At 66.9% G+C, this 21,236-nt stretch overlaps 1 protein-coding gene across 2 annotated transcripts; it reads right to left on the bottom strand.

Moving 5' to 3' along the window:
* Nucleotides 1–230: 230 nt before the first annotated feature.
* ITGA3 (integrin subunit alpha 3) lies at nt 231–16,763 on the bottom strand. Of its 2 annotated transcripts, XR_003924508.2 has the most exons (26): nt 16,410–16,763; nt 9,349–9,470; nt 9,146–9,228; nt 8,453–8,702; nt 7,945–8,028; nt 7,450–7,657; nt 7,024–7,217; nt 6,650–6,738; nt 6,350–6,486; nt 6,035–6,121; nt 5,874–5,941; nt 5,484–5,620; nt 5,013–5,159; nt 4,815–4,912; nt 4,465–4,630; nt 4,304–4,372; nt 4,126–4,205; nt 3,784–3,861; nt 3,479–3,581; nt 3,220–3,390; nt 2,965–3,078; nt 2,704–2,817; nt 2,409–2,507; nt 2,188–2,313; nt 1,484–1,646; nt 231–1,226 (listed from the first exon to the last, which is right to left on the bottom strand). XR_003924508.2 is itself a non-coding variant. In XM_030021446.2 (25 exons), exons 1-25 carry the CDS (start codon nt 16,646–16,648, stop codon nt 1,068–1,070), a joined length of 3,222 nt encoding a protein of 1,073 aa, XP_029877306.1. In that variant the 5' UTR covers nt 16,649–16,763; the 3' UTR covers nt 231–1,067. The 2 variants fall into 2 exon arrangements, 1 of the variants encoding a protein (XP_029877306.1); XM_030021446.2 differs by lacking the exon at nt 1,484–1,646.
* Between the last annotated feature and the right edge of the window lie 4,473 nt (nt 16,764–21,236).

Raw genomic sequence — 21,236 nt, 5'->3', positions numbered from 1 at the left:
CGGCATCACCCCCCCATGCCCCTGCTCTCCTGGGGTATTACCCCCCAATATCCCTGCCCACCTGGGATATTTCCTCCCCAATACCCCTGCCTGGGGTGCTTCATTGCCCCCCCCCCCCCCTTTCTGCCCAGGGTATTCCCACCCCCCGCCAAAAAAAAAACCCAACTCCTTTCCCCACCAGCCCACCCCCCCCATCATGCTGCCAGCCATGACACAGAGGAGATAAGAGGTTACAAATCCCGGAGCGAGGCTTTATTGGGCCCCGGCCGCAGGGGAGGGGGCGAGTGGGGGCCAGGGGGTGCAGGGACCCCCCCCCCAGCCCCCAGTACCGACCACGCTCCAGGGCTCAACACTAAAACACCGACGAGAGACACGGAATAACTTAACGCCCGGGGCAGCGTCCGTGGGGTGGGACAGACCCCCAGCGGGGGATAAGGCTGCGGGGTGGGGGGAACACGGCCTCATGCTCTGCACCCCCTCCCCAAGCCAAAGCTGCAGCCTATGTGGACTGGGGGGGGGGGTATGAACATGCAGGATCAGGCCCCTGCACTGCTTTGGAGAGAAGGAGGAGGAGGAGGAAGGGGAGGAAGAAACAAGGTCCCACCGCCCCCGTCCCCACCACCGCATGTAGCCTTGGTGAAAGCAGGGGGGAGCCCCGCACCCAGGGAAGGGGGACACATGGGGGGGTTGGGGGGGTGGCGAGTGTGTCCTGGAGTGCCAGGACGTGTCCCGGTGTGCAAGGACGTGTGTGGGACACGGCCGGAGGAGTGTCTGCATGGGGGGGGAAGGCACTCGGTGAGACCAGCAGCGGTCACATCGGGGAACGGGGGGGGGGGCACATTTGGGGCTCATCCCCATGAGCGTGCAAGGCACAAGCGTGCAAGAGCCGGGCTGCACACCGGCGAGCCCGGTGAAGCGGACAGGAGCGTACAGAAGCCAGCGCCGGGATGCGGCCACGGCCAAGAGGGATTGGGGGCAAGGAGAGATGCACTTGTGCAAAGTCAAACACCGGCCCTCGTGCTCCCCTCGCACGGGGGAGGCCGGGGGGGGGGGATCGGGGGGGGGGGTCAGTAGTACTTCTCCGGCTCCTGCCATTTGGTCACCCAGTGTTTCTTGCGCCGGCGAGGCAGGAGGCCGCCGGACTGGTAGCGCTGCTCCTGCCGGATCCTCACCGCGTGGTACTTGGGCATGATCCGGTAGTAGCGGGTCCGCTGGAAGAAGTCGCACTGGGAGGGGAGAGGGAGGGGAGAGGGTCAGCGTGGGGCCGGAGAGGGTCAGCGTGGGGCCGGAGAGACCCCAGAGCCGGCAGAGAGAAGAGGCAAAGGGAGCAGCAGTCCTGGAGCCGCTCGGAGAGACCCCACGGAGCCCACTGTACCCTATAGGGACCTATAGAACCTGGCAGGAGAAATGAGGCAGTGAGGAAGAGGAGAGGAGGCTGAAGAGGAGGAGGATGCCGCTGTAGCCGGCCCCCACGGGGCATTACCAAGCGGGTGGCGCGGGCGCCCGGAGGGGGGGCAGCAGGGCTGGCCCCCCCACTAGTAGTCATCCGTCAGCCGCTTGGTTTCCGACGGCTGGATTCTCATCTCCGCCTTCTGCCCCTTGGCTTCGTACATGGCCCGCGTGTTGGCCCGTCGGAAGAAACCGCACTGCGAGGAAGGAGGCGACAGGGGTCAGGGGGGGGAACAGGAGAGGGGCCGGGGGGGCTCCTGGCCACCCCCGTGGGGTGGGGGGAGCGGGGCAGCGAGCTGCCCCCATTGCACCCTCACTCTGATGCTCGCCCCTGGCGATGCTGCGGGGTGGGTGGACCTGCAGAGCCACGTAACCCCTCCTGGCCAGAGAATGGGGTCCCCAGGGAGCTGGGGGGGTCCCCAGGGGGCCGGAGAACCCCCCCCCCCTTAAGTCCCCGCAGCGCAGGGGGAGGTGGGAGCCACAGGCTGAGGAGGTGCCATCATCCAGCCCTGTTTTGGGTGGGTTTTTTTGCGGCACCCAAAATGTTTTGCACCGGGATTCTCTCTGCTGCTCCTCTTCCTCATCGCTCAGCAGCCGGGCATCTTCCACCCACCGCTCCCGAGCGTCCCGCAGCCAGGCGGGGAGGATGGCAGCCACCAGTGACACGAGCCCATCAGGTCTCAGCGGCACGGCTCCTGCACCCCCTCCCCAGGAGGGGGAATCCGGGCACCCCCTCACCTTCCAGAGCAGGAGGATGATCAGCCCCAGTAGCAGCAACCCGGCCGCCACCGCCACCAGCACCAGCCACAGCGCGATCTCGGCCGGCTGCTCCTCCGTCAGCTCCGAGTCCACGTCCACGGAGAACTGGAAGGGCCGACAAAAGCCTCGTCAGGGGAAGAGCTCCCAGTGGCCCCAGTCCCTCCCAGCATGTCCCAGTACGAGGCTCCAGCATCACTCACCCGCACCGTGTGGTTCTTCATGTTGATGGTGGGGATGTGGGTCCGGAGGAAAAGCGTCGCCGTGCCGTCCACCTTCACCCGGTCAAAATCGCTGTACTCCTGGGGGGGCACGGATGATGGAAAGGGGGGGACATGAATGACAGAAGGGGTAAGGGACGGGTGCTAGCTTCTGAGCTGAGACCTGGCAAACTCAGTGCCCTGTTTCAGCACCATCCCCAAGGGAGCAGCCCAGCCTTGACCCCCCCCCCAGTGCTCCCCCCCATCCCCAGGCTGCGCCGCGGGGCCGCATGCTGACCTCGATGAAGGTACTGTTCCACACGCGGGCACGGATGCTGAAGGTGGTGGGGTGCTGGGTGTGAAGGAGGGGGCACTCGAACCAGATGCAGCGAGCGGTGCCCTTGGAGCAGCTCTGGGACATAAAGGAGGGGGGGGAGGTCAGGGGGGGAACCAGAATCCCCAACGCAGCGCGCTGGTGCCAAAAAGCAGCGTACACGGCCGTCCCCGTGGGGGGCACGTGCTGCTGGACCCCCTCCCACCCCCTGAAGCCCCCACTCACCAGCACCACCTCCGACTTAGCTTTCTTGGCAGTGGCCAGGGTGACGGGGGGCTCTGCCGGCTCGGGGGCCTCCAGCTCCCGTCTCTGCCGGGATGGAACCTGGTCCTCCAGCAGCTGGGGGGGGGACACACACACACACACGAGCCCCATCAGAGCCCAGGCAGCTTTGTCCACCCGGGGCTGACGGGGCTGGAAGTACCCACGTAGTGGGGCAGGGACACATCCCCGCAAAGGAGCGGGGACAAGGTCACTCACGGTGAGGTTGAGGGGGTTAATGACCCCCCCGGGGGGCTGGCAGGTCTCGTTGCTGTTGACGAGGATCTCGGTGGGATAGAGGAGCCATTTGCCGTTGGGGATCTCGTAGGGCCACTCGAAGCCCAGCAGGATGGTGCCCAGGGTGCCCAGCGACTCGCCCTTGGTGGTCACCTGCGAAGCAGAGGGGGAGATGGAGACCGGCAACTCCTGACCACCCCCCCCCCTCCCCGCCACAGACACTGGCCGCCCCCCAGCTCACCTGGAAATCAAAGGCGAGGGGGCTGCCCAGGTCCTGCTCTCTCCGCATGGCCGACTCGCCCACCACCGTCCCGCTGAAGTGTGACTGGGCATGGGAGGAGGCTCTGGGGACGGGACAGGATGGCGGGGGGGGGGACACATGCATGGTGAGCGGGGCAGAACGGGCAGGGAGCATCTCTGGGGCATCCCTCTGCCCCGTTCCTGGGACACAACGGGGCCGTGCCCGCTCCCGACGCAGCCAAATTTAGGTGGGGTGGATGGAGGGGATGCAGAGGGATGGGGGGGGCACAGCCTTGCTGCACTCACATGGTCAGCGAGGACTGGATGCTGTAGTCCACCAGCAACTTGGCCAGCACGGGCTGCAGGTCCTCCTGGGTGCTTTGCCTGCCAAGGCACTGGGGTCAGCATCTCCCACCACCGAATAGCTCCCAGACAGTGTGGGGCAGCCCCCACCCTCCCAGCAGGAGCCATGGGGTCCCTGTCCTGCCCATCCCAGGAGCCCTGCCGGCTTTCCAGTCCTTCCCAGACCAGCAACGCCACCAGATACGATCCCGATCCACCACCGCCTTTCCACCAAGCGAAAGAGGAGCCGACATCGCTCCAGGCACCCTCTTCCCAGCCCATTTCCACCCACCCAGGGACACTCACGTGGACAGGTCCAGCCACACCAAGACCTCCCGTGTGTCCAGCATGATCCCAATGGCCTCGAAGGTGATGATCAGCTCTGCCTGCAGCACAGAGGGACCGTGGAGCAGCTCAGCCGGACCCCCGCCTGCCCGCCAAGCCCCCAAAAAGGGCTGGAGGGTGGCTGGCGGAGAGCACTCACCCTCTGGTTCCTCTTAAAAGGGTTGCCCAGCTCGCACAGCACCGTCTCTGCAATGGTACACGCTCCGCTCTGGGGAGGGGAGGAGGATAAGGAACATCCCGGCAAAGCCCACCCCGGTCCTCGTGCCTTCTTCAGCCGGGGAGGGGGATGCCACTGCCTACCGGGCGGACGGAGGAGGGCAGCAGGCTGGCCGGCACGGTGACGTTGAGGAGCGCCTCGTGGGCGTCCTCGCCGTTGGAGGAGGTGGTGGGCACGTTGGTGATGTTGATGCTCAGGTAGAGCTTCCGCACGTCCCGGCTGTACTGCAACACCTGGGTACCGTTCAACCTGTGCAGAGACCGTCCCCGGCTCAGCACACGGGTGGCCCACCCCAGCGGGATGGAGACCCCCCCCCCCCCCCTCCCTACTTCTCCCAGCACAGCCCAGGGCGGGCTGAGGGGTGACGTGTGGCCCAGGGGATGGCACAGCGGGTGGTAGAGATGGATGGGGACCCGGGGGGACCCGCCGTCACCTGGGCAGGGGCTGGTTCTGGTCAGTGACAAAGCTGCTCTGGAGCTGGAGGTTGCTGTAGCACTTGTTATCGGAGCCGCATTCCTTCTGGAACTCGATCTGGAGGGACAGGGACGTCCCCATGAGCCTTCTTCCACCCCCCAGGCCAGGCTCGCTGGGGCGCTTGCAGCCCAGCATCTCCATCACCCCCCCCCGGCACCTTGGTCTCATTCTCGTGGGACTGGTCCTGGTTGAGGACGGGGAAAGCGTCGAGGGAGTGGGGGCCCAGCTGGAAGGTCCTGGGCTTCTCCACCAGCGAGTAGTTCATGGAGAGCACGATGGGGTGCAGCTTGTCTCGGATGTTGTCCTGCGGGGTGGCAGAAATCACGGCAAAGCCTCGGCTCCCTCCCTGGCCCCCCCCCTCCAGCTCCAGCCAGGCAGCCCCCGGCCACAGCTGGGGTACCAGCTCCTGCTCACGAGACCCAACAAACTCATCACAGGAGGGATGGACGGATGGATTTCCACCTCTTTTCCCGCTGTTCCCAAGACCCTCCACACTCCGCCATCCCTCTCCCCGTTTCCCAGGAGCCGGTCCCCCAGCTCCAGTGCCACGTGTAGAGCAACCCGCGGTGCACGCACACGCGTGTGCGCTCACGTGTGCGCAGACACACGTGCGCTCGCCCACGCTCACCAGCAGCAGGAGCTCCTTGGATTCACAGCGGGTTTCGGGCATGGGGAAGACGCCGCGGTAAGTGGCAGAGTGGGTGCCCAAAAACCTGACCCTGGGGGGGTGCCGGTCCTTGTCAGCCTCCAGGGTGTACTCCAGGGCTGCGGGGAGAGCAGAGTGCCGTGGCGTTGCACGCACGCGTGCCTCCAACGCAACCCCCTGCGTGCACACGTATCCCCTGCACACCCACGTGGGTGCATCCCCACACGCCAACACGCGCGCGTCTTCCCTTAAACGCGTGCTCACACACACACGTGTCCCTGTGGACGCACGCACCCTTGCACAAGTGCTAGTGAACATCCCTCCCCCCCCCCCCCCCAACACATTCCCACGCCTGCACCCCCGGGCACTCACTGATTTTCTCCTTGTACTTGGGGTCTCCAGCACTCTGGTTGTAGGAGAAGCAGACGGTCACCGTGATACTGGAAGGGGGGGGGAAAAGGGGGCTGTGAGCGGAGCCGCCAGCACCGCAGTACCACGAGCGGGACCGGCCGTGCCGCGGGGGGGGGGCTCACCAGGAGTCAGGCGTGCACCGGGCAGGGTCCACCTTGCTGGGGGTCACCGTGAAGGTTTTGTTCAGGATGTTGATCACGGGTCGAGCTCTGGGCAGAGACGGGGGTCAGCTGAGGTGTGTCCCCCCCCCGCCAACCCGCAGCGGCACAGCCTCTCCTCGCCTAGTGCCGATTCCCAGAGCTGGGCACATCGCTCCGTGCCCACCGTTCTGTGCCCACCTCGCTGCCCCGGGGTGCTGGCAGAGGCAGGAGCCGTCCCTGGGAGATGGCAGGGAAGGCAGAGGGCTGCAGGATGCCCACCGGTGCCAGCTCCCTTACCTGAGCAGGACGATCCTCTCCGCCAAGCTGCCCACCAAGAGATCGGGGTAGGAGTTCCCGTCCACGTCCAGCCCCCCGCTCAGCGAATACCCGAAGGTCTCCATGCTGGCGGGGCCCAGATCCGACCCACTGATCACCTGGATTTGGGCAGGGGCGGGGGGGGGTGGGATGTCACCCATTGCTCAGCAGCCCCGTGGATCCGGGGATCTACCTGCTGCATCCCACCCCAGAGCACGGAGCGCTCGGAGGGGATGCGGAGCCCCGCTGCCCCGGTGAGGGGCTCCCCACGGGGGTCATTACCTGCCGGGGTTTGTCCAGCAGCCCTTCTGCGCTGCTGTGGTAGATGTAGACCTTGCCGGGCCCCTCGAAAGGAGCCCCCACAGCGATATCTGTGGGGAGAAGAGCAGGATCAGCCCCGCAGGGATGGGGCTGCCCCGTAGTATACTTCCACACCTCCTCAACCCCTCTTCAATCCCCCCCCCCACCCAACTCTCACCCAGCCCCTCTCATCCTTGAATGCACCCCCCTCCCGAGATGCACCCCATCTCCTTCTCTTCACCCCAAACCTCTCCAGAGACACACCCCCCCCTCTCAAGTGAGATCCCTTCTTACCTGAAGACACCCCCAACCCAAAGACACCCCCCCCCCCCCAACAAGGGTCCCCAGCCCCTCACCCTGAAAGCCATCCTGGTTGATGTCCCCGATGCTGGCCACAGCGAAGCCAAAGGCGGAGTAGCTGGGGCCGGTGAGGACCAGGCTGGGGTGGGACTGGAAGCCCCCCACCTCGTTCATGTAGACATACACTGCCCCCCCCACCTCCTGCTTCCGCTGGAAGTAGTACGGGGCTCCCACCACCAGATCTTGCCACCTGCGGGGCCGAGGGGCCGGTCAAGGCTGGGGGCTGCGACACAACCCCACCCCGACACACCAGACCCCCCCCTAAAAAGATGACTCCCCCCCAAAAAACCTCCCCACCCCTAGAGCTGTGCCCCCCCCCCTCCATGCTATGACCCACAGAGACCCCGCTTGAGCTGCAGGATGTCCCAGGGGAGACCCCAAACCCCCGGGAGCTGGGGGGGGTCACGGCCCCCCACCCTCACCCGTCGTTGTTGAGGTCTGCCAGGGCCACGGCGCTGCCGAAGTAGGAGCCGACCTGGTGCCCGGGGAGGAGGAGGCTCCTCTGCAGCGTCTGCTGGGGGCTTCGGCTCAGCAGGTACACGGCACCCATGTGCTTGTACCGGGGGGCACCCGTCACCACCGTCACCGCGTCCTGCTGCAACACCGCGCTGCCCACCTCCGCCGTGTACCCTGCCATCAAACACCCACCCCCCGCCACGGTGAGATGGGGGCCAGCACGGTCTGACATCTCCAGACCCCGTGTCCCCCCCCACCCCAGAACGCCACGGTGTCAGCACTACGCCCCTGCTCCCACCATCCCTGGGGAATGGGGGGGGTCTCCAAGCCTCCCTAAACCCCACACCCCTTTAAAATCCACCCCCAAGGTTCCCCCTAAATCCACATCCCCCAAACCTCCTCCTTGCTCCAAACCCCCCCCCCCCCAAGGGGGATGCCCCCTGCCCTGCTGCCCCCCCCACCTATATAGGTATTGCCGTTCCTCTTGTTGGGGTAGGAGAAGTCGTGCAGGTCCCACATCTCCCGCTGCAGCATGTAGTCGGTACCTGCAACGGTGTGTGTGGGGGGGTTAACCCCGCAGCAGTGTGGGGGGGGCAGCCCCACACCCCCAGCTCAGCACCCGCTCCCCTTGCACGCCCGCAATGCGCGTGAGCGCACACGCGGCCGGCCGCGCGCGCACGGACACGCTCACCCACGCGCGGAGGGTTTGCACGGGCGTGTAGATAAGCACACGCACGATACGTGCCGGGCACGCTCAGGCGCATCCGCACGCACGAGCACGCAAATACGTGCACGCGCGCGCTCCGGCGCGTGTGCGTGCACTCGCCACGCGCGTGTGGGCACATAAGCACACGCAAGCGTGCTCCAATGTCCACGCACGAGGGGATGCCCCGTGGGCGTACAAGCACCGGGCATCCCCGGGAAAGGGGGCTGCCCACCCCTGCCCCCCCTCGCCCCAGGCACACGTACCTTGCCAGTTATAGGCACCGGGCGCCCCGAAATAGATGATGTTGGCGGTGAAGCCGGCGCTGGTGCCCATTTGGCACATGCCGGTCTCGTCGGTGTCCGTGTTGGAGTTGCACATCTCGTTGTGGTAGGTCTGCCACTCGTCGCTGATGTTGAGGCGCAGGTCGTTGCCCCGCACGTAGCACTTGCCCACCATACGCCGCTGGTCCTCGCTGCCCGACCACAGCACCTTGGTGTAACGGTGAGCGCAAGCCTGCCGGGACAACCCGGCATCTGCTTTCAGCGTCTGGTGGCACCCCTAAAAATGAGGGGCCACCACCCCCTGCCCCTTTGTGCTGCCTCTGCCCCCATCCTGGCGTCAGGTCGTATATACAGATGCCGCCCTGCCCTTAACGCAGCCCATACGTCACAGAGTTACCCCGCCTACGACGATCTATAGGGTACGACGCTGTCCTGCCACCCGAGATGCTCCGGAGAGCTTCAGTCCATCCACACCAGCACACCCTGCCAGGAGAGGGGTCCGCACACCCCGTCACCCCACAGCTCCCAGCCCCAGGGGACAGGGGAAGCCCTGCGGTGCCTCTGCCCGGTGCCACCGCGCGGGGGGACGCGTGCAAGACCCACGTGAAACCCCCAGCAGCTCCCCGGTGCCACGGCACACGTGCGTGCAAAGAACCGGGGCGCGCGTGCGCTCACCAGCACCCTCCCCGCCGGCTGCCGCTGGCTGGCCACCGTCACCCCCAGCCACATATCGTCGATGATGGCTTTGTCCGGTTCACCTGGGCGAGGAAGAGACAGCGTGAGAGTGGGGATCCCCCGCACCCCCAGAGTGCCTGGGGGGGGGGGGGTGTGTGGGGTGGGTGGGAGGCGTTTTGGGGTGCCCCGGGGCACTCACGTACTCTTCAACTCGATGTCGAGCCGTTGGCAGTCGCTCGTGGAGGCGGTGAGGGGGCAGGCGTAGACGGCGCCCGTCCGCGTGCCGTTTGCCGGCTCCACATCTCGGGGGGCTCCCACCAGCAGCCTGGGGGGCAGAGAGGGGGTGGGTGGGTGGGTGGGTGCGGGAGAGGCAGGTCCACCCACCCCAACGCCCTCCGTCACATTTTGGGGGGTGCAAAGCCAGGCAGGCTGCCCCGGGGACGGGGTGGTGGGGTGCGATGGCGGCCAGGAGGTGCTCGGAGGGGACGGGAGCTGCTTCCCCGGAGGACGTCACGCCTCGACACCCCCAAATAACGGGGGGCGGCAGACCCCCAGCCCCATCTCCAGAGCAGGAACGGGGGTTCCTCTTGGACGGGCGTGCGCGGGGCTGGCAGCAACCAGCCTCTCGCTCCCAGCACGTGGGTGCACGAGCACGCGGAAAGGTCTCACGAGACAGCAAAGGGACAGACACCCCCCCCCCGCCACTCGGGGTAGGGGGACAGACTGACGGACACGCTCCTCGCAGGACCCGATCCCAACCTGGGCTCACGACCGAGCCCCCCCATCCCGGTGCACGGTGGGTGCAGGAACAGGGGGATCAGGCTGACGCCTGCAAACGTCGCACGCCGCGCCGGTGGGGAAAGCGAAGCGGGGAGCAGTTCGGCACGAACCGGCCGCCGCCGGCACCGTGGCCCCCCCAAGCCTGTGTAAACAGCCGCAGTCCTTCCCGGCCAACCTTTGAGCCGACGGCGACGCCGGGGCCTCCGCGGCACAGCTGCGGCGTGTCCGGCAGACAGGCTCGCCGCCTCCGGCCGCCGTGCCGTGGAATGCCGTGAGAACTGGACGTCCCAGAAAACGGGGAGGGGGGGGAGACCCCTCAGGAGTGGGGAGGGTGAGTTGGGACCAGTTCCAGGTGGGGCACACGTGCATCCCTTTTCCCGGAAAGCGTCTGGGCTTACGTCCCCCTCCTCTGGGCAGCGCTGGGGGTCCCGGGGGGAGGCAGCACCCTTCCGGGGGGGGTGACTCAGGCCCCTGGAGGGGCACAGACATCCCGGCTGAGTCACAGTGATGCCACGCAGCGGCGGGGTGGGGGGAGGACATTGGCATCCCTGGATGGGTGCCCAGGCTGGAGATGCATCACCCGCAGCCCAGCTCCACGTGCACTCATCCCCCAGGGGCTTTAAGGTGATGCTGAAGGGACCCCAGCACCCACCTGAATCCCCCCCCCCCCCCGCCAAGGGAAGAGGCTGGGGATCCCACGTAACAGAAGGGCACAGGATCCGCAGCCCTGCCATGGGACTGGGGGATGATAGGAGGACCCGGCATGCCTGGGGGGGTCCGGAAAGGCCAGCCTTTCCGCCGGGAAGTCCTTCGGGATCGCGAGGACAATGGCGCGGAGGAGGCACGGCCGCACGGTGCCAGCAAAGGAAGCGCGTCCCCACTCGCAGGCAGGATGGAGGCAGGCTGCTGGGGGGGGGGGGGGGGACACGACACGGGGGACAAGGCACCCAGGTAGCTGCCGCAGCCCCTAGACCTTATCGCAGGGCACTGGGGTAATGAGCTGGCCAGTTCTCAGCCTGGCCAGCCCGGCCACCGGCAAGGACGGGGCCAAATCTGGCTGTCCCCATCCCACTGCCATCGGGAAGGGAGCGTTGGGGAAGGCAGAGCTGAGCGATGCGAGGCCGGGAGCGCGGGCGCGTTCGGGCAGCGCCGGGGCGGCTGACTCAAAGCCCAGGCGCAGGAGGAATGTGGGGCCCCAGGCAGCCCCCGTCCCGGCACGTCAGGGCCCCCCCCCCCCCCCCTCCATGCCCGCCTGGCCGCTGACGGGCACTGCCGGCGGCATCGCTCCGGCTGAGTCAGCCAGATGCTGCAGGTGGGGGGGTATGGCATCACTCAGCCATAGAGGAGCCCCCCCCAAGGGGTGCAATGGGGGGGGGGGTCCACTCCCCCCGCTGGGGAATGCTGGGCTGGGGATGCCAGCGACACCTGCATCCCCCCCGGGAAAGCGGGACGCTCCGGGTGTGAAGGCGAAGTCGTTTCCTCCTGACTTTTTCCAACCTGACACAAAGAAATCTGCCCCCCTAATACCCGTTGTGTGTCGTCCGTCCCCCCCCATACACCTGAGAGACACGGTGGGGACAAGGGACACCATGATCCCCACTTACCTAAAGGGGAAGTGACTCAGTGCAGCCGTGCTGTGACTCAGGGCTGGAGGGAAAAGCTGGGGGGGGGGACAGACACTGGGGGGGGGGGGTCCTGCAGGACCCACAGCCCTCGGGTGCTGCCCCACCGTCAGCGTGGCTCCTGGGGGACAGGGACACGCATTTGGCCCCTTGTCAGGGGGCTGCCATGGCCAGGACCTGCCCCCAGCCTCCCCGGGTGGTCCTCCTGGCTCCAAGCAAAGCCATTCCCAACCACCAGCGCTCCCCACGGCTGTGCTCCGGGGGTCCCCCCGTGGAGGGGGGGGGGCGGTGGGAGCCGACCCAAGCCAAGCAGCTTCGGCGTCTCGCTGCCTCCAGCCAAGACTTCCCAGCATGGCAGCCCACCCGCGGGATCTGCTCCTGGGGTCGGGGTGGGGGGGGGGCAGGTTGCGGGATGCTGGGGGCTTCCGAGCTTCACTGGAGCAGTGGGGGGGGGATATGCACAGACACCCCCCGCCCCTCCCTCAACCCACGCATGCCCCAATGTGCCACGCAGAGCCCAGCGACCTCGAGACCCAGGAAAACCAAAAGCCGGGATGCTGGGACTCCCATCTCGGGGACGCCAGGACCAGTCTGTGGCACTGGTCCCACCCGAGTCGGAGGGGGGGGGGGACACACACGAGGAGATGGGGTTCAGCCCAGGCTGCGTGCTCGGACAGCGGAAAAAAGGCAGGGATGGTCAACCAGCAGCAAGAGGGGGAGGCTGGGAAGGGAGGGAGGCAGGAATGCGAGAGGCCATGGCCCGTCCTAATCCACCCTGGTAAAACGGGGCAGTGGGGGGGGATGGGGGGGGGGGGACAGGGGCTCCCCTGTGGGTGCTGGCTGAGCCAGGAGAGGCGGCTGCGGGATGGTCTTGGCACCACGGCACTGATCGGCCCCGAAACGTGGGGGTGGGAGAGGTCTGGCGAGGATGGGGAAGGGGGGATCTGATGGGGACACCGCAGCAAGGGGAGCAGAGACTGTGCAGGGTGGGCTGGGCTCAGCCCTGAAGGGGTCTGCAATGGGGGGGGGGGGGGGGCCGTGCTCCCCCCAAACAGCAGCACATACCCCCCCGCCCCCCCCCCCGGGGTGGGCGCCAGGCAGGGGAGCAGCTGGGCAGCGAGCGCAGCACCTCATCCATCTCCTGACACGCTCGAGGGGTGACAAGCGGAAAAGTGGGCTCCGGCACAGCACCCCATCCTGCTCCATCACATCCCATCCCTGGGCACAGGGACCCCCCCCCGCCTCCAAGGCTCCAGGTTTGAGAGCTCAGCTCCACTATTGGGCTGCAGGGCCCCCCAAGACCACCCCCCCCCGAACCCCCAAAGGCAGGCAACCAAGGGGTGTCCCTGGCATAGCCCACCTCCCCAAGGCTCTGGGCCAGTCCCAAACCACCCACCAGCACCCCGACACCCCCCCAGCACCACTATGTTTGCAATGGGGGGGGGGGGGCGTCCTGCAATGATCAGTTCCCCCCGGGGAGCCCTGAGCAGGCAAATCTGCCGATGCCCACGCCAGAAAGGAGGTGGGAGAGGGAGACATGGCTCCTCGAAGCGGCGAGGGATGGACGGACGGACAGGATGGATGGATGTGACCCCCCGGGCGCCGGCCCCACCACGGCACATCCGTCCCCCCTCCGCCTGCCAAAGAGCCGCAGCCCCACAGGACCCCGGCGGCTTTCGCCGGCCCCCGGCCAAGGCGGGGGGAGCGTAGCCAGGCCAGCTCTGGCAATCGGTAGAAAAATCAGGCGAGGGGGAGGGAAAGCTGGGAATTCAGCTGGCCCCGCTGCCGGCCATGCTCTCCTCCTCCCCGCTGGCCAGCTGGGACCAGAAAGACCCCCAAGCATCGGACAGAGCCCCTGCTCCCCCATGCACACAGGAGGGAAACTGAGGCACACAGAAGGTTGCAGATGTGGGTGCTGCCTCCTGCCTCCCCCCTGGCTGCACGTACAGGGTCCCTGGCACAGAAGCACCGTGCCTCAGTTTCCCCATGTCGTTCAGGGACCACCAAACCCACATGGGTCGGATTCCCCTGGCACCGCCGGGTCCTGCTGGCACGACCACAAGCTGAATCACGTCCCCTGTCTGAGTCCACGGGAGCGGCCGGACCCGGCACGGGCAGCCAAAGGAGTTTCTTAATCTCGTGGAGACCGATAACGCCGCTGCTTCCACCTCGCCTTCACCTGGCCTGGGGAGGAGTGAGCAAACAAACCTTTGCATGGGCACAGCTCCAGGACATGAAAAACACCGCAGGGGTGGAGGAGGGGGGGACGACACGACAGGGGACTCCAGCATCACACCGGCCGTGCCAGCCTGGTCCCCCCCCCGCCGCTGGGAAGCGGCTCTCCCCACCCCACCGGGAGATCAGGAATGCCAGCTGTGCTCCGGAGCATCCCTCCCACCCCACCGCCATCCCAACACCTCCGGCAGCCGCACGGCATCGAGGCGCCAAAAAATAAACCACAGGACACCCTCCTCCCCCCCCCAACTCCACCCCAGCGAGGACGATGGTGGCAGGAAGCGTCCCTTTCCTGTCCCCACCCCGGCTGCAGCACGGCTGCACCTGCGAGAGATTGCCCACCAAGCAAAGGGCAGGGGAAACTTCCATCCGCTGCCGGGACCGAAGGAGAGGAGCGGGTTTTCCCCCATGGTGCTGCAGCCCGGCTCAGTATCCCCCAACCCCGGCTTGTGGCTCAGCTATGGGGAGGAAGAGCAGGGCTGCCTGCCCTGGGATGGGGGGAGCCGGTGGGGGGGGGGGGATGACGATGTCTGTGCCGGTCCCACCTCACCGCATCCACCCAGAATGGTTCTGACAGCCCAGGTTGGAATGCCGGACACCCTCATGGATGGGGCAAACCCTGCGGCTCTTCCAGCCCTCTGCCCCGCTCCTGCCTGCACCGTTCCCCCCCCCCACTCCCTGAGAGGTAGGAGCGAGGGGCAGGCAGCTCCCCCGGTTCGCAGGAGGGCGGCTTGGCCGTCAGGATACCGACACCGGTATTTATCTCCTGCCGCTTCCACGAGAAGCAAGTGCCTCCCCGGACCTGCCCGCAGCGGGCGAGCCAGGCCCTGGTTAGGCAGGAGCTGCCTGCACTCGCCCCGGCCCCCCCCTCCTGCCCACGCCACGCAGGCAGAGCTGCCTGCGCAGCCCATCCAGGTCCGTTGCCCGCATGCGAGGCTCCGTGGGGAAGCAGGGACGTGCTTGGCATCCCACGGCCCCTCCGCACTCACAAGGATCCCCTGTGTCCCCTGCAATGGGGATGGGCAGCTGGGGGGGGGGGGGGGGGGGCTCCCAGGGGAAGGGGGTGCAAATTCCCCCGGGGGGTTTTTACACTCCAAAGCCTTTCCCCCGCAGACCGCAGAGCCTCCGCGCTTCGCCAGCATCACGCTCAGACACGCACGGGCCACGTGGCCCACGCTGGGGGATCACAAGCCCGTGCCGGTGCCAAAGCCCCCCCAAACTCCCCCCCCCCCCCCCCCCCCGAGACAGGGCAACAGCCAGCGCCAACATCTCGGGAAGACGGACGAGCCAATGTGCCCCGGTGCCAGCCAGGAACCTGACCTCGATGTCCCCCTGCCAGCTGCTCCGATGTCACCGGAGCCGGGGAAACCCAGCTATGGATGGGAGCCAGCGTGTCCCCACGGGGAGGAGGGATCCCCGGGGTGCTGGGCCGGGTCCTGCACCCCCGCAGCTGCTCCGCGGGGGAACGGCTTCACTCCCTCCTGGACGGGAGCAACAACAAGACATCCCACGGCGGGCGAGCGGCCGAAATGCATCTCTGGAATGCGGAGCAGCAGATGCCTCCGTCCAGCAGCTGCCACCGGTCCCTTAACCACGGGCACAGCAAAAAAAGAGGGAGCCCTCCGGGTCTCCGAATGGGCCCCCCCAATCCCACAGCCAGGAGTTGCACGGGAGGGTGAGGCAGCAAAAACCTGTGCCCCCAAGCGAGGAAAAAAAAAACCCAACCCAACCCCTGCGCCGGCGCCTTCTCCCCAGCACGCACACGCAACTCGCACCTTCTGGGAGGGATGGGAGCTGGGGATGCTGCCCATGGGGGGGGGTCCGGCTGAGCCAGAGGGGGGGGACACACAACAGCAGGGGACGTGGCGAGCGACAGTGGTGGGATTGCACGGGGAATGCACCGGCTGAAAAGGGCTTTTGTTGGGGTTTTGCTCGACAGCAGGAATTACAGTTCAACAGGTTCCCCAGGGCTGCTGGATGGGGACGGAGCCTCGCCAACAGCCGGCCAAAGTTGAAGGGGGGACGCGAGGGGCTTCGCAACCGCCCCGGGTGAGGGTCAGCGCTGACGGTGCCGAGCCGGGACCCCGCCGGTGGGGATGGCTCCCACCTCCCGGGGGTGGCCGCCAGCCTCCGTGCCCACTGGTGCTGTCACGGCGTGTCCCTGCTCTGCTGCCCCAGTATCACCGGGGTCCTGTGCTGGGGCGGGGGGGGGGGGGGGGCGCACAGTGGATGCTCAGCACCCAGGGAATAAGGGGGGGGGAAACCCCAGGGTCAGGACGGGACCCCCTCCAATAAAGGGGTGCGGAGCAAAGCCACGAGCAGGGGCTAAACACCCGAGGAGCTATTTTACAGCATATATCCCCCTTACCCAAGGCTCTGGGGCCGCTTTCTCCCACGAGGGACCCCCCCCCCAAGCACCCAAACCCCTCGGGACGCCCCTCTCCCTGCACCTAAAGCCCCGCCAGCTCCTCCCCCCGCCCCACGGCGGCGAGAGCAACCCGGGGACCTTTGCCCCCGCCCGTAGGACCCCCCCCCCCCCCCCCCCCGGGGGACCCTCCCCCGCTCCCCCAACCTTAGGAAACCGCTCCCTCCCCCCCCGGGGACCCCTCCCCTCCCTCCGCACTCACAGACACCTCTCCCGCCGCTCGGTCTGACGGTGCAGCGCTACCGAGAAGCCGAAGAAGCCGTCGGGGGTCGCGCCCTCCTTCAGCACCGGGAAGGCGCGGTCCAGGTTGAAGGCGGCGGCACCACCGAGCACCGTGCCCAGCAGCAGCAGCACCACCAACCCCGGTGGCGGAGAAGGAGGAGGAGGAGGAGAAGGAGGAGGAGGAAGAGGCGGCGGCAGCAGCCGGCGGCACCGCGCCATGTCCCGCACCGGCTCCCGGAGCCGCCACCGCCGGACCGCGCCCCACCGGGGCCGGTGCGCTGCGGGGCGGGGGCGGGGCCGGGCGGGGCGGGCGCGCGCCCTTCCGGGCACTCCCCTTAAAGGGGCCGCGCGCACACACGCATCTCCTCCCCTCCCCCGCCCCTCCCTCCTTCCTTCCAAACCGGGCACCTGCGGGGGGGGGGGGGGGGGGGGCGGCGCCCCGCGCGTGCGCAGCGGGGAGGCGGGGACATACCTGCGCGTGCACGGCGGGCGGCGGGAGCACGCGCGCTGGCACACGCCCCGCCCACCCCCCACCCCATCATCCCCCCCCCCCCCCCCCCCCGCACACGCTCACCCACCCGCCACGCGCAACCGTGCCCGCACACGTGGGACGGCTCCGCCCACTCCAGCCGCCCACCCTGTCCTGGCCCGGCCCTGGGCCGTGGGGGATGAGGGGGGGCAGTGCCCCCCCCCCCAAAAAAAAACAAACCACGGGCCCTGCCCTGCACCCTGCGCTGTCCCAGGGGACCCCAAAGGTGGCACCCACCTCCTGGGACCCCCTTACCTGGGACCTCTACACATGAGACCCCCCCCCCCCCCCCCCCCCACTTCGGACCCCCATGATGGATCCTTTGGGATGAGATTCCCCCCCCCCGGGATGGGACCTCCAAGGATCAGACCCCCCCATGGGGTGGGAACCCCTGGGATCAGACCCCCCCCATGGAGTGGGACCCCCTGGAATAGGACCCTCAAGGATCAGACCCCCCCCCCATGGGGTGGGACCCCCTGGGATGTGTCCCCCAAGGATCAGACCCCCCCATGGGGTGGGAAGCCCTGGGATGTGTCCCCCAAGGATCAGACCCCCCCCATGGGGTGGGACCCCCTGGGATGAGACCCCCAATGATCAGACCCCCCCATGGGGTGGGACCCCCTGGGATGGGACCCTCAAGGATCAGACCCCCCCCCCCCATGGGGTGGGAACCACTGGGATCAGACCCCCCCCCCATGAAGTGGGACCCCCTGGAATAGGACCCTCAAGGATCAGACCCCCCACCATGGGGTGGGACCCCCTGGGATGTGTCCCCCAAGGATCAGACCCCCCCATGGGGTAGGAACCCCGGGATCAGACCCCCCCCCCATGGGGTGGGACCCCCTGGGATGGGACCCCCAAGGATCAGACCCCCCCATGGGGTGGGAACCCCTGGGATCAGACCCCCCCCATGGGGTGGGACCCCCTGGGATGTGTCCCCCAAGGATCAGACCCCCCCATGGAGTGGGAACCCCCGGGATCAGACCCCCCCCATGGGGTGGGACCCCCTGGGATGTGTCCCCCAAAGATCAGACCCCCCCCATGGGGTGGGACCCCCTGGGATGTGTCCCCCAAGGATCAGACCCCCCCATGGGGTGGGAACCCCTGGGATCAGACCCCCCCCCCATGGGGTGGGGCCCCCTGGGATGGGACCCCCAAGGATCAGGCCCCCCCAAAGGGATGGGACCCCCCCCAAGGGATGGGACCCCCGCTCCTGAGCTCAGCCCCCCCCTCACTGCACCCCACTGGGAGGTGGGAGCAGGACGGGAGGGGAGAGAAAATCCCCGGCCTCCCACGACGCCTTCCCACCCGGGAACGCCGGGAATGCACGGGCTCCCTGCCCGGTACCGGCTCCCGGGACCCTCCCTCCGGGGGTGGGTGCTGGGGGCTGCGGCACCCGGTGGGAGTCACCCGGGGATGGCTGTGAGGACCTGGGGGGGGGGGGGGGGGTCCCCCAGGGATGGGGCTGGACGGACCCCCACCCTGAGGGCCTGGCTGGGGGCAGGAGGTCAAGCCGGGACCCCGAGAGTGGGACCGGGGTCACGGGGGTGCCCCGGGACAGCCCCCCCCCCCCCCCACGCCGGGGACGGGGACATGGCTGCAGCCCACGTCCCTCCCGGGGAAGGTGGCACGGTCCCCAACCCGGGCAAAAGTCACCGGGAGCCATCGTGCCACTCCCACCCGTGCCAGGAAACCCCCGGGTGGGTGGAGGGGGAAATGTCGTTGCCCCCCCCCCCCCCCCGGGTGAGTGGGTGGGCTGCAGGATGTCCTGTGTCCCCCACCCCGATGTCCCCGCGTCCTGCGCTGCACAATGTCACTGGAAAGAGTGACGGCACAGGGGACGGTCCCAAGGGCAGCCGGCACACGGTGCTGGCACGGGGCCCTGTCCCGATGTCCCCACGTCCCCAGTCCCTGTCCCGACGTCCCCAGTCCCTGTCCCGACGTCCCCCAGCGTGGACTGGCCCCGATCCCGGCTCGGAGCACCCCAAACACCCACCGTCTCCCCAGGGATGGGTGGATTTTCGCGAGGGGGTGACACAGCCCTCGGCACGGGGACAAAGAACCCCAGCCAGGTGGCCAGGCCACCCCCCCCCCCCCCCCCCCAGCTTGGGGACATTTTGGGGTGCAATGGGTCTGTCTCTCAGCCCAACGGGTTGTCAGGTGTTTCAGGGGTTCGCCCTGCGGCCTTGGTTGCCACCCAGGAGGGTGCTAGCACCCAAGGGGGGGGGCAGCACCCCAGGAAGGGTGTTTGAACCCAAAGGAGGGGTATTTGCACCCACAGGAGGGTGTTTGCACCCAAAAAGAGGAACATTGGCACCCAAAAAAGAGGAGCATTTACACCCAAAGGAGGGTGTTCGCACCCAAAGGGGGGGGGGGGGGGTTCACCTAAAGAAGGGTATCGGCACCCCAGGAAGGGTGCTTGAGCCCAAAGGAGGGATGTTTGCACCCAAAGAGGAGTATTTACACCCGAAAAAAAGGGTGTTTGCACCCAAAGAAGGGTATTTACACCCAAAGGAGGGATGTTTGCATCTAAAGAAGGGTAGTTGCACCCAAAGGAGGGTGTTTGCCCCAAAGAAGGGTGTCAGCACCCAAAGAAGAGTATTTGCACCCAAAGGAGGGATGTTTGCACCAAAGAGGAGTATTTACACCTGAAAAAGGGTGTTTGCACCCAAAGAAGGGTATTTACACCCAAAGGAGGGATGTTGGCATCCAAAGAAGGGTAGTTGCACCCGAAGGAGGGTGTTTGCACCCAAAGGAAGGATGTTTGCACCCAAAGAGAAGTATTTACACCCAAAAGAGGGGGTTTGCACCCAAAGGGGGGGATGTTTGCATCCAAAGAAGGGTGTCAGCACCCAAAGAAGAGTATTTGCACCCAAAGGAGGGATGTTTGCACCCAAAGAAGGGTGTCAGCACCCCAGGAAGGGGGTGTCTGCACCTAAGGAGCGTGTTTGCACCCACCGGGGGTGGTATCTGCACCCGAGGGTGGGAGGGGGGTGTCTTCCCCCCCCCCAGGGAAGGGTATTACCTGCCGGGTGGGGTATCAGCTCCCAAAGAAGGGGGTGTTCGCACCCACGGGGGAGTATGAGCACCCAAGGGTGCCAGCACCCAAAAAAGGGGTGTCACCGCCCAAGGAGGGGGTGTCATTACTGTAAGAGGCCACTGGATGGAGCCGTCCGCTCAAGGATGCTGCGGGGTGGGGGGGGCAGTCCGCCTGGTCGTGTCCCCCCCCCCGCACCCTTCCCGCAGCAGCTGTGGGGACACGAGGGGACTCCCGTGGGCACTGCCGGGCTGCGGGGGCGTTTCCAACTGGGGCATCTGGGGGGGGCACCCACCCACCCACCCAACTTTGGGAGGGGACGCACGGGGAGGGGGGGGGAACCCCTCCAGCCTTGTGGGGGACACAGGGGACGGCAGGGGTGGGGGTGCTGGCTTGGCCCTATGGTCAGCCCTGCCAGCCCCCCCCACGCGTGCACCCACCCACGGAGACCCCCGAGTGCCCCCATACAGCGACTGCTGCCATCCCCCACTGTCCCAGTTCACCCAAACTGGACCACCACCCCCCTCCAGTCCCCCCTCCCATCCATGAGCTCCTGGGTTTTTGGGGTTCACCAAGTGCCAGCCTGGCCGAGAAGCCTCCTGCGGCCGCAGGCACCAGTGCCTCCCAGTCGCAAACTGGTTCAGGACTGCACAGACCTGCTCCCCGTTTGCGCCCCGCTCCCCAGCTGCGTTCCCCGGCCTGCAGCTCTCCAACCGGCTTTTCCTGCTGGAGAAACCCTCTCCCAGAAGGAACCAGCCCTGGTGACAGTCCGGCTGGAGGGACAACCTGGCCGGGGACCTGGGGGATGTCCCAGCGGCTCCTCCGGGACCTTGGGAAACCTCCCCAGGGAGGCCCCCGCGGAGCTCCAAGCAGGACAGGCGGCAGGGCTGGGCTTGTCCCAGACGTTTCTGTCCCCTCTGAATTAATTCCTCAAATCTCAAATTACATTTCGCATGCGGGGAGGCGAGCCCGTGCCTTCACACGCAGACTTCTGGGTCACGCTTTGGCCTCCTGCCTCTTCCTGGCTGCTTCCCTCTGGAACTGATCTCCAGTTCTTTCTATTTCTATTTCTATTTCTATTTCTATTTCTATTTCTATTTCTATTTCTATTTCTATTTCTATTTCTATTTTTTCTATTTTTTCTATTTTTTCTATTCCTCCTATTCCTCCTATTCCTCCTATTCCTATTCCTATTCCTATTCCTATTCCTATTCCTATTCCATTCTTTCTATTTCCATTCT

The sequence above is a fragment of the Aquila chrysaetos genome, chromosome 8, assembly GCF_900496995.4.
Source record: "Aquila chrysaetos chrysaetos chromosome 8, bAquChr1.4, whole genome shotgun sequence".
Lineage (NCBI taxonomy): Eukaryota > Metazoa > Chordata > Aves > Accipitriformes > Accipitridae > Aquila > Aquila chrysaetos.
This window is presented reverse-complemented; position numbering and strand designations above follow the sequence as displayed.